The sequence below is a fragment of the Balaenoptera acutorostrata genome, chromosome 5, assembly GCF_949987535.1.
Source record: "Balaenoptera acutorostrata chromosome 5, mBalAcu1.1, whole genome shotgun sequence".
NCBI lineage: Eukaryota > Metazoa > Chordata > Mammalia > Artiodactyla > Balaenopteridae > Balaenoptera > Balaenoptera acutorostrata.
Window position 1 is genome coordinate 108,426,993 of NC_080068.1, and position 16,590 is coordinate 108,443,582.

The window sequence follows — 16,590 nt, forward strand, 5'->3', positions numbered from 1 at the left end:
GAGATATTTTCTATACTTCTATAAAATAAGGAACTTTAAAAATGCTTCTACATTTCTGTGTTTTTCTGCTCTAAAACTATAAATGTGCTTTCCCCTGCTATGTGTTCCCAGTTACCATAGACTCTATCTATTCTTCATTTACTCAATTGAGACACAGGTCTAGCCTTGTCCTCATGGAACTTAGAATCCAGTAGGGCAGACATACAAAAAACAATAAACATTGCAGATGAGCTAATTATATAGTATTTTAGAAGGTGATACATGTGGTAAAGAAAAATTTAAAGCAATTTCAAATAGAGTAGTCAGGGTCCAGAAATAGTACAGGTAATGAACAATGTGTCTGGAGTAAGACATTTCACACGGAGTGTAAGATCCTGAGGTGGAAACACACTTAGTATATTGATGTAACAGAGGAATCCAGTGATGGTGGAGCAGAGTGGTGGAGTGTAAGTAGTAGGAGATAAGGTTGGAGAGTAGCAAAGGACCAGCTACTATAAATTCTTATAGACCATTGTAGGAACTTTGATTTCTACCCTGAGAGAACTGAGGTGCCATTGGAGGATTTGTAGAGGGGATATATGATCTGACTCATTACAGGATCTCTCTGATTGTTGCATTGAGAACAAACCAAAGGGAAACAAAAGCAGGGGTAGGGAAACCAGTTAGGTGAGAAATGATATTGACTTGGACTAGGGAGGCAACGATAGACATCTTAAGGAGTGATTAGATTCTACATATATTTTGAAAGTAAAAGTGATTAGATTTTCTGATTGATTGAACATAGAGTATGAAAGAAGAGATGAGTGAGAATACTTCCAAGAGTTCTGACCTAAGGTTCAGATTTTTGACCTCAGAAGATTGTAGGAGGAGTAAGTTTCAGAGGAAAATCAGGAACTCAGTTTGGAGCATGTAAATTCTGAGATGCTTATTAAACTTTCAGATGTTGAAGTTCAATAGATTATTGGATTTAGGACTCTGGACTACAGCTGAGGGATTCAAGTGAAGATATTAATTACAGTTTCATTAGGATATGGGACATGTTTGTCTTGTTTATTCCAGTGTGCCCCGTATCTATACAATGTTAATACTTAGAAGGTACTTAAGAAATAGCTATTGAGTGAATGACTACAAATATAGTGATTTGTGTGTTGGTAAATGGTTAACCACAAGCACTCTAAGGAAAAAAAAACACAGAAACAAAACAAAACTCATGACTTCTAGCATTTGCAAATTTCTATGGTGTAAATACTCCTACCATGATTTCAAGCTACCAAAGTAACATCACTAAATGCAGAGTTGAGAAGAAATGTGCACAATTGATTTCCTCTAACAAGTATAAATCAGCTCCAGAACACAATTGAGGCCTTTGTTGCTTAGTGATAAAATCAGATACACATTTTCCTTACTTACAGGTATGCGTAAAAGAAAAATTTAAATAACCTTGATACTTGGGCAGATTTGAAGGTAAAAAAAAATCATAGATGATAATACAAACTCAAAATAGGGGACTTCTTAAGCAAATATTTAAAAACTTTTGTCATATACCAGACTAAATAATAGAAATACTACGCTAATTTATCCCTGTATCTTTAGGCAGTCTTCTAAATTACTCCACATAGGTGTGATATCTTTGCATAATTCCCAAGAAAAAGATTTCACAGTTTACAAAATAATCCATTGTAATGTTAACGGTACTCTTTTGCCAGAGATGTCTTCATGATTTCTAAATTAGCCTAGAAAGTGTGTTAAAAATGTTGCCATAAAACATCTATCACTAAAAATCTATACAAAGTTTAATCAAGTTGTTCTCTCCTTGAATCCAAACTCTTTAGCATGTATCTCAGAGTCATTATTAGGTCCTTAAACAGTATTTATTTATTTCATTAATATTTAAAATTTTTATAGTGATAAAATATACCACACATAAAATTTACCATTGTAACTATTTTTAAGTGTACAGTTCAGTGGTACATTCACATTATTGTGCAACCATCACCACCATCCATCTTCAGAACTTTAATTAATTAGCAATGTATTTTGTTTCATGTAAAAGAAGTACATTTTGTTGTAGATAATTAGAAAAGGAAAAGTATAAAGGAAAACAAAATTACGTAAAATCTCAGCATTCAGAGAAAATCAAATCTATATCTATCTTATTGCACATATAGAATTATATCAGCCTGTTAAATCCATAGTCTAAAAATTCATCATGTGTTAGAGATCCTGCTGAGTCTAAAGTGGGATTCAGACTCTGACTGTGTCTAATGAAGTGGTGGGGCTTCAAACCCCAGTTGTATATTTTGCACCATTTATCCAATGTACCAGTGAGCAAGCCTCAATAAGAATGGTTTATTCTCAAAGCAATGAGGCATAGGGAAGTAGGGAAACAATTCCTCATCCTGGACATGTGGTTTAGAGCTGAGCCCCAGGGAGAGAGAGTTGCAAGCAGAAGATGAAGGAACACTGGTCTTTAAGAATTTGTTAATGGAGCAAAGATTAGGGACAAGATAATTCCTCCAAATTCTGTTTGGAACATAAATAGACATCACAAAAACTTCAGGCAGAGGGCAGTTTGTAATTTATGACTTCTGCAGATTTGGATGCAGTGTGCCCAAAACAACTGGAGAAAGGCATGGCTATTATGTTCTGTACTAAAGTGTTGACATTGCTGTTTCTTTCTTTCTCTCTCTCTCTCTGTCTGGCCAGGGTATGGTGAGGAGAATGGAAGTGCTAAGGAGGACTACTGATGAACTCTCATCAGACTTCCCTAGGGATTCTTTGAAATAATTGGAGACTAGCAAGAAATGGTTTATAAGCAAAGGTTATGGACTAAAAAAATTTGGATATGCATGTTAATGTTAGCACATTTATATACATGTGCCTAGAGACTTGAGAGAACTGAGGTTATATTCAAATGTAATTTTAAAATTTCTACATAGAATTTCATTTTTAGATGCCTCATCATTCATTTCTTTTTGTTGGGCTTTTTAGTTGTTTTCAGTTCTTTGAATTTTGATTTGAAAAATATCTTTGAACATGTTGGAAAATTGCACCCTGAAATATTTTTGACAATATATACCCAACTGTTAGATTAAACCATATGAAATATTAATTGACATTTTAAACTATAACAACTGGCAATTACATATGGTCCAGTCTAAAATCATGTGTTAAAATGCCATGTTTACTACAACTTAGCAATCTCTGCCGATTTTATTGGAAAAAAGTTATATCTCATCACTTTAATTTTTATTTGATTACTTTTATGATTCTTTTATTCAGGAATCTGGATTGTGTGCTTACCATGTGCAAAACAGTATGATAGGCATAAGGATGCAATAAAGACTAAGAACAGAGGGAACTTGTCTTTATGATGTTTATAAGTTTATTAGAGGAAATTATTAATCAAGTATTCTTAATTTAACATATAAAAATGCTATGACTAACATGTGCTAAGAGAATCTACAAAGTGACATTTAATTTAAATTGGGAGGCTTATGGAACATTTCCCTGTGAAATGAGATTCAAGCTGTTATCTAAATGAGGAGTACATTCAACTAATGAGGAATGGGCAGAAGGGAATTTGAGACAGAAGGAAAACTGTGTTTAAAGGCTTTATGGCAAAAAGATAGCATCGCACATTTAGGGACTTGAAAGAGGATCAGAGTGGCTAGAACAAAGATTAGGAAGTTGAGGTATGGTATGAGTTGAAGTTGGACAGGTCAAGGAACCAGGCTATACAAGGTATTATTATCTGGATTAAGAGTATTCTTCTTCTCATAACAGCAATAGGAAAACATTGTAGCATTAAGTAGGAGTGCAGAAACATCTTCTTATATACACTAAGGTGGATTAAGATTGGATGTGGGGAGACCAATTAGGAGGTGTTTTTAGTAGTCCAGGAAAGATATGCTAGTAGCTTGGACTAGGGAAGTGGGGGTAGAGTCAGAAAGAAGGTAATAGATTGGGAGCTATTTGAACAACTGAATGGATGCTTGTACTGTTTATTGAAATGGGAAACACTGGAAGAGGAAAAGGTTTGGAGGTAAGATAATGGGTTTGGAGGACTTTGAGGAGCTTTTCAGACACCCAGGTGGAAACATCAGGTACATGAGCAGAGCTCAAAGAAGGTTTAGAGGATTTTAAGCCAGTGATCCATTTACTTTTTGAGTTTTAAAACATATGTATGTATTATTTCTATCTTACATGTACTTACTGTAATTTAAACAATTAAAGTAAAAATGTTATAGAGTAAGATAAACATCTATATCTTCATAACATATAATGTCCAAGATTTATAATTTGTTCAATAAATTTTAATAACCCTGTATGGTAAATTTAAAATGACATGATAATGTGGCACTATTTTAGTAATTAAAAAATATATCTTTATTTATGCATGTACATAATGTAATATGTGAGATATACATATCACAAAAAATGAGGGGAGAGTTGAAATGTGAACGTGAAGATCATAGATAGGCTATATTTGGGGTGTAGGACAATTACAGGTAAATTTAACTTTCTAATATTTCTATTTTTAATTTTTTTCACTGTGCATGTATGATCCTTATAATGAATGAGGGGAAAATAAGTTTAAATAAGAGACTGGTATAGCGGATGAATCAGGATCAGAGATTGGGGACTGGAATGAGAATGATTTGTAGAGCTTTTGCCGTATGTTACAACTTTGAATTATCTGATTCTCTAGCTATATCCAAAGTTCAGGTGAAAAAAAATACTTTTGGAGGAAATACATTTTATCCTTTTTCGTAGTTTTTTCAATGCAACAAACCAGACCATCTGGGAACTGTGCTCAGATAGAGGTTTTACCCTGAGAACATCATTCACTGAGTTCTGCTTTGGCCTATGTCTTTGGCCTACTCAGAGGAATGCTAAGCAAACACCTATGGGAAATCTTCTTTTGCATTTGCCACACTGTGGTTAAAGACACTGTCCTCTTAATTACCCATACAAAGAATTTCTTGAAACTCAAATATCAGAAATTCCTAAGCCCTTAAGGAATGTGTATATATTGTTTTTATGGACAGTGTAAACAAATTTACTAATTGTATTTCCTTTTTTGTGTGTTCACTAAGAGGCTCAGAGACATATTTGAAGCTTAACTTTCATAAATGATTGGGAGTCTTTGACCTGAATGTCCATGTTATAACTTCACTCCCATCTTGTTTTTATTTTCTCCCTTTCTATTTTTTCCAGTTTTAATTTTTCATTCATTTATATTTGTCCACTTTATTGTATGGATTGTTATGTGTCTTCCTATAATTCAAAAGAAAACCAATTAGATAATAGAAAAAATGGAAACTGTTCATTCAAAAGTGAAAAATGAAGCTGTGGGTTTGAATGAGGTCACTTAGAGAATAAAGTAAGGACAAAATCAGGTCCAGGATTTGGTATTGTGGAACCTATGCATTTAATTACTACATAGAGGCAGAGAATTAGAAATAATTCTAATTATTGAGAATTAATAATGCCATGGAAGAGAGGCTGAGGGGGTAGGAGGTGATCAGGACAGTCGTAAGCCAAGAGGCAATAGCCACCTGTGAGGAATACTACTAAAAGGTCAAGGAAGTTGAGGACTAAATGCTCACTGAATTTCTCAATAAGGCTCTTTGGGTAGAGTGTTGGGAAAAGAGTTCAGATTTGAATGTCTTGAGAAGCAAATAACAGGTGAAAAATGGAGATACAGAATATAAGCAATCCATAATTTAATGTTTGTTAGACACTTTTATTTCTTCTTTTGTGAATTCTCTGTTTGTTACTTTTGTTCTTTTTATATTAGAGGTATATATTTTTATTAGTGTGTAAGAATATGTTATATATTCAGCATTTTTTATACTGTGTCTGTTAAATATGATATAAACTCCTTTTTCTCCCAGTGTTGTTAATGTAACATTGATATCAACTGGAGTCCTGCTAGTTATCTAAGAGACACTTCTGATTTCACCTTCCTTTGTCATGATTTTATGTTTCATTCATTCCATTAATACACATTTGTTGCTTTCATTATGTACTCAGGATTAATTTTATAAGAATTTGCACTTGAATTTGAATTTGTTTGATACTTTTAATCGAACTTTCACAGCATACTACAGCAGTAATCTTAGTGACTGCAAATGGGATATTTTAAAATCCTTGAATAAGAACTACAAATTGTAAAAAGAGCTAAAGATTCATAAAAAATTTTCTAAAAGTAATCTTTTTCAAAGCATAGTTTTAGTTACTATTTTGCAAAGAATGCAAATGTAAAGCAGTTTATCTTAGGCTAAGCTCATGCAGTTTATCATCTGGGCTAAATAATGAGTCAAGTCTTACTGTAATAAAGAATATAACTGCATGGGCAGTGGCTCTCCCTAAAGTAGAGAGGAATGAGGAGATTGGCTCAGGCACTAGAATTAAAGACTGATAAAGATGTTTTTTAAAAAAATTTACCGAAGTATTTATAAACATAATATTTAAAGCAATGGTAAAATTTACCACAATACATTTAGATAATTTATTACCACATTGAGGCCTTATGATTTTTTATGGCTATATATTTTTATCTGTCCATAATAAGCTTCAAAAAAATAGAGGTTCTATGAATACTTTGCATAACAGCTTTATGAAAAGCAAATTTTTTAAAGTATAGCATATAAGATAAATTTTTATCTATTTGGCTAGAAATATAACTTACTTCAGTTAGATTAAATATTTATTTTACTAATTATTTATGTCAGGTGTCCCTGGGTTTGAAGAATATAAAGTTTTTTTTGCTGTGTTTGTTAATGCTTTTGAATTATTAAATAAAACATATTAAATTTCTTCCTTAAGGTTTCCAGGTAAAAAACAGTGACTGTCACTTAAAAAATTCTTTAAATATTTTAATCAATACTGGACCCTATGCCCTGAAATTGTCCCTTACTATATGTTAATAAACTTTCCTAGAGTTTCTAACTTAACTTCAAAAATGTGCTTAGAAAATGGAAGAAAATATTTTCTATTTTCTAATATCCCTGTATGTCAAGTGGGATATGCCATAAATTTTTAAAAAGATAATATTTCTATTATAAACTGTTCTATTAATTTTCTAACATCTGCATTCTCAATTAAAACATAGGTAATATATATGTAAGATGTGTTATATATACATGTAAGACATATAGCATAAACAAGTGCTAAATTCTAATTTAAACCTATAGTCACCACAACTCCTTAGGAACTATAAGAGAGTTTAGAGGTTAAGAATAGTACAGGTCCTGTAGTGGACTGTGGTGGTTTGAAGCTCTGCTGAATGATCTTGGAAAAGCTGAGCATCTTTTAGATAAATGTTATGTTTAAATGTTACATTTCAAAATGGCAAATTTGGGAAGGATGGTGGAGAGAAACAGTGACTTCATTGGCAAATAATTCCAGTGTGTTTGTGTGTGTGTATGTGTGCGTGTGTATGGTGAAGTAGCCTTACAGGCAAAAAGGAACTATGTAGAACTTAAAGGTGATTTCTTGGCCTATAAAAACATAGTTTTGCAAGAATTTCTAACAAAGCAAAAGGACAGGGTGTTTCAGGATAAGATCAGAACCTATGAACTCACATTCAAATCTTTAGTAGAGTTATCAATAGTACATAAAAAATGTGGAATTAGAAATCAAGCAATTCTCCCAGTGCAGAATGAGTGCAAAACACTTAAAGGAAAATAATGCCTTTACTCAACAAAATGTGTGACTGTTGGCTTGAGTTTCTCAATTTGTAAAATACAGGTGTTCATTAAGGAAGCATCTACAATCCTTTCAGGTCTAAGATTTCTGAGGTCATAGGAGGTTGCAAGCATTTTGCTGCAGCTGAAGGAAAGCCATAAGTGCCTGAGTCAAAGCTGAAGTAGTTTTAAACCTCAGAAGATCTTTTTGATTTTAGGCAGGGGGACACAGTGGGTTCAGTACATTTTCCATTTAGGCTGGGAGTATACAATTCAGTTTACATTAAATGGGATTAGAAAACACTCACAATTCGATAATCAAGTGTTAGTATCACAGTCTAAATGATGTATTCCTTTATCAGTTAAGACCTAATTAGGGTTTATATAACTATATGGCTATCTCAATAAAGCATGAATTATATAGGGAAAGATAATTTCTTGAGCATATACTGTTAACTATGTTCTATATGGGGCAGGGAGTCCATGCAGCCATAACCAAAGGCACCATGACTCATCTAAACTTCCTAGGATGGGTCAACCTTGCCAACTTGAATCAATAAAATTACTGCAGATACCACAGGACTAGTATTTTCAGTTCATGTTTGATAAGACACCAATGCAGAAAGATTCTGTGGACTGGTAAACTATTGAGAATTCTGTTATATCTGTATACCCTTTGATTCTAAAAATTATCCCTATTTTTGTAATCCTTTTTTGTCAGTTGCTCAAAGGAAACTATTTTTTAAGCTTATTCTTTTTTTTAAAATTAATTAATTTATTTTTGGCCGCGTTGGATCTTCATTGCTGCCCGCGGGCTTTCTCTAGCTGCGGCGAGCAGGGCTACTCTTTGCTGTGGTGCGCGGGCTTCTTACTGTGGTGGCTTCTCCTGTTGCGGAGCACGGGCTCTAGGTGCGCAGACTTCAGTAGTTGTGGCTCGCGGGCTCAGCAGCTGTGGCTTGGGGGCTCTAGAGTGCAGGCTCAGTAGTTGTGGCACACGGGCTTTGTTGCTCCGTGGCATGTGGGATCTTCCCAGACCAGGGATCAAACCCATGTCCCCTGCTTTGGCAGGTGGATTCTCAACCACTGCACCATCAGGGAAGTCCCAGGAAACTAATTTTTTAATTAACAGTTTTAAAAAGTTTTTCAGTATCTGAACTGAGTATGCTTCAGATTTTGTTGCAAATTGTACGCTCCTAAATTTTGAATAGTTTTGGTAATTGAATAATGTTTTCTAGTAAAGAAATAGGAAAGAATAAGTAGTATTCATTGATTTCAAACCAGTGAGTGTGATGAAATAGCATTACATTATCAATTAAAATAACTCCAAGACCATTTCAGATTTTGTATAAATATTGGCAGAAAGTGATCGGGAAAATGACCTTTTTTCCCCTCACAGACTTGAAATACCAAATTCACACACTAAATTTTCATCAAATTTCATAATGTACCATTAACATTTCAATAACATTGTGAGTATTTTATAACATGATATGCTAATGCCTCTCCTCCAGATCAGAACAAAGAAAAATAAATAAAACAAAAACAAAAAATAAAGATGCTCAAACCAGTTATTTGTAGTGAGGTGGATGGACCTAGAGTCTGTCATAAATAGTGAAGTAAGTCATAAAGAGAAAAACAAATACCGTATGCTAACACATATATATGGAATCTATTAAAATGGTACTGATGAAACTAGTGATAGGCCAGGAATAAAGATGCAGATGTTGAGAACGGACTTGACGACACAGCAGGGAAAGGGGAGACTGGGATGCAGTGAGAGAGTAGCACTGACATGTATACACTACCAAATGTAAAATAGCTAGCTAGTGGGAAGCAGCCTCATAGCACAGGGAGATCAGCTCCGTGCTTTGTGATGACCTAGAGGGGTGGGATAGGGAGGGTCAGAGGGAGGCTCAAGAGGGAGGCGATATGGTGGTATATGCATACATACAGCTGATTCACTTTGTTGTACAGCAGAAACTAACACAACATTGTAAAGCAATGATACTCCAAAAAAGATGTATTAAAAAAAAAAAGCTCAAACCAAAGAAACATTACTTTCTATCTTGGCAGAGCAAGATTAGAGGCAATTTCACTTGTTCTCCATCTTGGGGCTAATTTTATTTCTTCTTTGTACTCACCTCTGTCCCTACAAAAATGAAGGGATGAGATACTTGTGGAAAATCAGAGATAAAGGGGAAAGGAAGATAGGCAGTTTCAGAGGCTTTTAAAATGTGGTTTTATGCTTCCTTATCCTAGTCAGTGGCAACTAACCACTGCTCCTTCAATTTAACCCCCTGGGCGTGGCATTTGAAAATTGTTTCTAAAGCTTTATGTCATCGAGACCTCTGTGCTCACTATTTCAAAATAGTAAACACAGAGGATGGACTTATGGAAAAAAAAAGTAGTTTTTTCTTATTTTTTTCTCATAATGGTGGCTTAATGTAGTAAGAATTAATATTAAGCCTCATTTTATTTTGAACAAGTTTGTTAATATAGAAAAAAAGTGTTTTTTTCTTTTCACAGATGAGAACATTGTTACTTGAAGTTAAAGTGACTTCAATCCCCTCCCCCCGCCTCCATGCATCCCCCTTGCAAGCTGCCAATCACAAAATGAAGACTAAAATCAACTGGTGTGTTTCTTTTTTAGCATAATATTGAATTAAAATGTAACTATCAGTAACAGGTAGAGGTTTACCATTGTGTTAACACAGTATGCATAGTCCGAAATGTTCAATATGAGAAAGAAAATACACACAGAAATTTCATAAACTGGAACATGAGGACAACTGTTGGAGGTCTCTCCAGCTTCTTAAAATTGCTTGAGAATCTCAGAATCCCCACTGTAGATGGGGGGACATTCTAAAAGATTATCTTCAACAGTTATAAAGTGGTGTGCCTCATTTCTTAACCACTTATTCTTTGGACTTTTTGTTGCCCATCATTTGAATGATTTGGATGCCATCTTCCAGACACAGGGTTTACCCATCTCATGGCTTTCACAGACTACTGGAAGTGAAAACTACCTGAAACACTGTGGAAACTGCTAGCTGAGCTTGTTGCCTCTGATGGATCCTCCATGACTGGGAGACCAAACCAGTGTTGGCCTTGGGGCAAGGATGGGGAAGGGGTTGGGTGGTGATGAGGACCAGCAAACCAGAGGGAGGAGAAGGGTAACTTATCATTCATTTCTCTGACAGAATAATGACTGACAGAAGGAAGGCCACAAAGTACATTTTACAGATAACAATTTTTGTGGCAATTGCTTGAAGCCATCTGAGAAAATGTGCGAGTACTAAGCGTTTCTAGCTGAGTTTGTCCTACTTGGAATGACAGATTTTCCCCGTCTCTCTCATTCACCTTCTTCAGTCCTTCTAGATGCCCTTAATGGGGATCAGGGGATTAGGGTGGGAGTGGGGAGGCCATAGAAGCAGAAACCAGTTCAGCCATTAGAGGACTACAAATGCGTTAGTGACCTCCTTTCTTCAAGAACTTTTTCCTGGTCCCTTTCCTTTTATCAAACCCATTTTGTCACCATTTCCTTTGTAACCTTATCCCACCGCCCAGCCCCTCTCTCTCCCTCCTCCTCCTCCTTCCTCCCGGTCTTCTCCTCACCTGTCCACTGCAATGGCAGTCATAGAGTAGATGCTGGCGAACACCGCTGTGATAGGAAAGAAGTTCTGGAAGCGACAGTAGTTGGCGCCAAAGTACCACTCGCTGTGAAGCGCATAGATGAAGTTGACCAAGGTGTTGAAGGCGGCCATGGAGGCGTCGGAGAAAGCCAAGTTCACGAGGAAGTAGTTGGTGACGGTCCGCATGCGCTTGTGGGCCAGGATGATCCAGATGACGATGAGATTCCCGAAGACCGCCACGGCCACCACCACGCCGTATGCTAGGGACCAGAGCGCAATGCGCCAAGACGGCTGCACGAACTGGTTGGTGAGGTTGGCCCGGAACTGCGAAGGCGCCGCCGAGGCCGCGGCCAGTCCCAGCGTGGAGGAGGAAGCGGAAAGATTGCCGGCTTGGACGAGCAGTTGCAGCCACTCAGGCTCAGCCTCTCCCGCGGCTGCCCCAGCCTCGAGCGCGGCACTCGGGTTCCCGGCGTCCGCCCCCGCTGTTCCCCCGTCCGTCCAGTTCGCGGCTACGGGGAGCGAGACCATAGCGATGGGTCGGCAACCCGGCTCCCCTGACTCACCCGCTGTCCGCCCGGGCCGTCTCCCCCGAAGTTCTTCTCTGCTTCCCGGTAGCTTTGCTGCGGAGTGGACCTCAGCCCCGCCTGAAAGCGAGGTAGAAAGGTACCCACAGCCCTTGCTGGTTAAGGTATGCTTTGAACCTGCAGGTGATGGGGAGAAGGGAGGCACTTTCTCCGAGGAGTCTGCGAATCTAGCAGGCAGGAAGGATGAGACAGTCGGAAAAAGAGATGCTAAGAGCTGTCGCCCGCGGAGAACTCCGGGGTCGCCCCTGCGCGAGTTCCCGGGCACCGGCTGGAGCGCTGAGCATCGGGGGCTGCTGCGAGCTTTATAGTTTGTCATAGTGCCCTGCTTCCGTGACGTTGTGCGGAGCTGACGAGCCCCTTCTTGGGATACGATTGCCCTCCTTTCCTCCACCCCCGCCCTTTGGGTTTCATTCATTCGCTACTCGGCGGGTTGATACGCTGAAGGAAGGGCTGCACTTTTTCATACGTAATTAGAATCATTGCAAGATTGTTTTTCGTCTTTTAACTTCAAGATATTTTGCTGAGGTCCCTGCTTTCAGACATTTACTGTGGACTATTCTTTTCTAAACCAATTAAGCCATTCACCCGTAAAGCAAAGGCACGGTCCCCGGGGATTTTTCAGCTAGGGCTAGAGCATGTGTGGGTGCGGCCGGCTGCGGACTGTGGGCACCGAGAGCCGCGCGCTTTGTTAGGTGCCACTGGTTTTTGGAATTTCACTCAACTTTCTGCTCGTGTGTTTCTATTCTCCCTTCTCAGATCCTGTTTCTTCTCGTTCCCCCTTCCCAAATCCACCCATTTCCCCTCTTCCTCTAATCTCTATCACCAGAAATCCGACCCCTCCTCTCCCCCAGGCAGAGAGAGACTACGGTTTTTCCTGGAGGATTCTGCTCAGGTTGGAATGCCATAAAACAATGAGGGTAAATCAGAAATTCCAAGATGTAGATTTTCTTGAAACACAAGGGCAAGACTTGAATTTCTTCATTTCTCTGGGATGAAAGTATCCTGTAAGCAATCTAAATACATACACATGGCTATACGGTTTTGGACATTTGGAGCCTTAGTTTTCAGGGCCTGACCATGAGGACACACTGATGAGGATGCAAGAATAACCTTAATTTCCTGGGCAGACAGGCAGGCCTGACTTCTGAGCTTTGGGTGAGAGCAGGTGAGCTGGAGTGTTTGGTGGAGTGCAAGCTGGAGCCTGTGCTTAGGTGGATCTCACAGGCAATTTATTAAGATGTTCTGGGGCCAAGACTCTCTTTTATTAGTCTCTTGGGGGGCAGGTGAGAAGAGGTTTAGGGTTACACGTATTTTAGCAATCCCCCCAAAACACTTGAACTCTTTTTTTTTTTCCCCCACTTGAACTCTTTGAGCTTTGATTTCCTCACTTGAGAATGAAGATTTTTAAAAAATCTAATTTTCAGGGTAATGATGGGGATGAGTAGTTTCAACAGCCTTTCGACAATACCAGGCAGGAGGGAGACCTCAATAAATGTTAGTGCCCTTCTCTCTTGTTACAATGTGCATTTCATCTAAACATTGCCAGGTAAGATGTATTTGAGAGCAAGTTTTATTTGCTTCAAGAGAAAGTAGCTTGTGATTTGTGCACACTGTATTCTTTAGTTTCCCAGTTAAGTACCTATTCTTTAAAAACCTGGATTATTGCATAAGTGAACTTAGGGTGATTGGTAATAAATAATATTTTCCTTCTTATATTTTTTATGACAAAAAGTGTATAGAAGTAAGTTTGAGGCAACCTGATAATAATTCTGTGGACACAACCCTACTTCAAAATAAATGCATGCTGAAAATGATAATTATCAAAGGTTATTATTTGCTATTTCTTCCCAGAAAGACCTGCAAAAACATGTGATAAATCATAAGTTAACAGACTCCACACTTCCTGCTTATTAATTCTAAATTAAATTGTTTTCTTTTGAAAGGCAAATTACTTCTTTCTGTTAATTCACCATCTTGGGAAATTACTTGAGTTACAAGTGAAAGCCTCTTTCTTCCCTAATGAAATCAATGGAGAATTGTTAAAAAAAATTCCTTTGTATGAAACACACCATTTATCAAGATTACAAAATGGGTCATGATGTGGTTTGGTAATTATGCATATTTTGATCAAATATTTACAGTTGTAAAATTAGTTGTGTAGAAATCTATTCAGTTTACACTGCTGTTTTACTTATCCATACAGAGCGTTATAAGTTGTGATTTTGTCCTTATTGGACTTAAACATGAGTAGAAGATAGGACAAAAATTGATTGGTGATAGAATTAGAAGAAGTTACAATGAAAGGCGTTTAAAGAGTTGTTTTCTTTCAGAGGAAGAGAGGGATCCAGCTCATGGCTTTCCTTTTAGATCTGCCTTACATAGAGAGACTTTCCCTGTGTCCCAGTAGAGTAGTTATTGCTCATGCGTTGCTTCAGTCATTCCTTCAATGTGTATTGAGTGTACTTCCTTCCAAAGCTGTACCAAATACTAGGGATGTAGCAATGAGACAACCAGATACAAACCCTGTCCTCATGGAGCCTGTAGTCTAGTAGTGTTTTTGACATTAAAGCAAGTGTTAAGGGTAGTAGAATAGGAAGATGCAGAGAAAAATGGGAGTATGTAACTAAGTAGGAGGATGTGTGCCTACTGGATTCTGTTAACTTTGCTTAAAACATTTCTTTGTGAGGATAAAATGAAGTGCCAAAAAGAAAGACAGACTTAGCAGAAACTTATGCCTTGAAAAACGGGAAGGTTTAGGAGATAATGGTTAAGGAGGAAGTTTCCCAACTAAGAGAATTTGGTGAATAATCTGACCATAGTAGCTCCAGAATCTGAATCTTACTCTTATCTGAGCCTACTCTTCTTGTTTCCTAATTCTTTCTCATCCTCTTTCACTTACCGTAAGAACTCCAAAAGCCTTAGCCTTGGACTACTGAGGAAAGGAGCAGGGAGGCTGAGAAAACGTTAACCCACTAGAAGGTAACTTAGAGAGAATCCTATGCTCCCACATTTAAAACCTGGGAGTGTGTGTGAGTATGCACCTATGCAAATGTATGAGGATCCTGGAAAATAAGCCAAGCATGGTATCCTAGGAGACATTAATAGGTTTTAGATAATAGTGTGTAAATCTTGGTTTGACTGAATAATTGTAGTACAAATTACGATCATTTATGTGAGTACTTGCAGTTTATTCCTAATGACCAAGAAATATTAGCCTATTTTATTATGCATAATAGATTACATTTCTTCCAAATGTTATTTACTCTCCATATTTTTGCTTAGAATACATACTGGTGATGTGCCCCAGTAATTTGCTAACAATTTATATTAATAGAATGGATGCTGGTCATATATTAATTATTTTTTCCTCTTTTACAACTCGAGGAAACAATATGGCATATTTCATGCTTGTGTTTTTATTTTAACAGGCCTCCTAAAAATAAACATATCAGGGTGGAATTTCGGGTAGTGTTGCTTGGCTAGTGGAAGAGTTATTTTCGGAAAGAAAAAGTCAAATTTCCAGATTTCTGTCTCTGACAATAATCTTCCGTGCGACAGTTCTCTCACACTTTTAGCTTCAGTGTGTTCATAGTTTCCCACTATGTTGAGATATTTTTTTCTTTTTACCAATGTCAGATCCTGATAGTCCACTCTTTGCTGCTTGCTTTATTTTTTCCCTTTATTATTTCATCGTACCTGCTTTGCAGTTACACTGGCTCATTTCCACCCTCTGAGTTATGGACTCTGACAATCAGGCTGCTGAGTATTGCTGACAATCAACAATTGATCATCTCCAGTTAATTGTGTAGACAGCTACTTAGCAATTCTTGCTGTCTACCGGACCCTCTTTCCATGTGGGCCTGTGATCGGTTCTCAGCTGTTCTGCAGTTCTCTTTCTTCTCCATCTTCCTCTCTATGCTCAGCAAATGATGTTATTTACAGTTTATCTGATAAAAGTAAGACCACCAGCCAAGAACTTCACATTTCTGTGCATTTCATCCATCTTTAAGTCATTTATTATTGTCTCTGTGAAAGTGGTTTATCTTCTTTCATCTGTACTACGTGTTCTTTCAACAATTCTTATCCTTTCTCTCTCTCTTGAACACCTCTTTTCTTTTTTTTTTTTCTTTAGGATTGAGACATATCCAAGAATCTACATTAAATAACCCTTTCCTGACCACATTCCATTTTAGTTACCGCTTTTCTCTCTCTTATTTTATTTCTAGATGAGCTTTTTAAACAAAATAGCTAAATTTAATATTTCCACTTCCTCACTCACAATATCTTGAGGTATTAAAATTCTTAATACTCTTTTGTCAGTGCTCTGTCCTATCAATTACCTGCATGTTAAACAGATTTCCACTTTCCATTCTTAACTTTATTGACCTCTCTGTAACATTAGCATTTGACATTTGCATTAGTTTCCTAGGGCTGTCATAACACATTACCACAAACTGAACAGCTTAAAACAGAATTTATTCTCTCACAGTTTGGGAGGTTGGAAATCTGAAATCAGGATGTAAGCAAGGCTGTTTTTTTTCTGGAAGCTCTGAGGGAGAACCTGTTCCATGTCTCTCTCCTAGTATCTGCTGTTTGCTAGCAATCTTCAGTGTTCCTGTGTTTGTAGATAACATTACTCCAATCTCTGCTTGTCATCACATGATATTCTTCTTGTGTGTC

General features: G+C 37.3%; 1 protein-coding gene across 1 annotated transcript in view; it reads right to left on the minus strand.

The window, feature by feature from the left end:
- The window catches only part of TACR3 (tachykinin receptor 3), a 68,107-nt gene extending 56,253 nt beyond the window's left edge, over positions 1-11,854 (minus strand). The window contains exon 1 of the mRNA XM_007190977.2: positions 11,310-11,854. Within this exon, the coding sequence (XP_007191039.2) occupies positions 11,310-11,854 (545 nt within the window). The remainder of the gene's footprint in view (positions 1-11,309) is intronic.
- Positions 11,855-16,590: the final 4,736 nt, after the last annotated feature.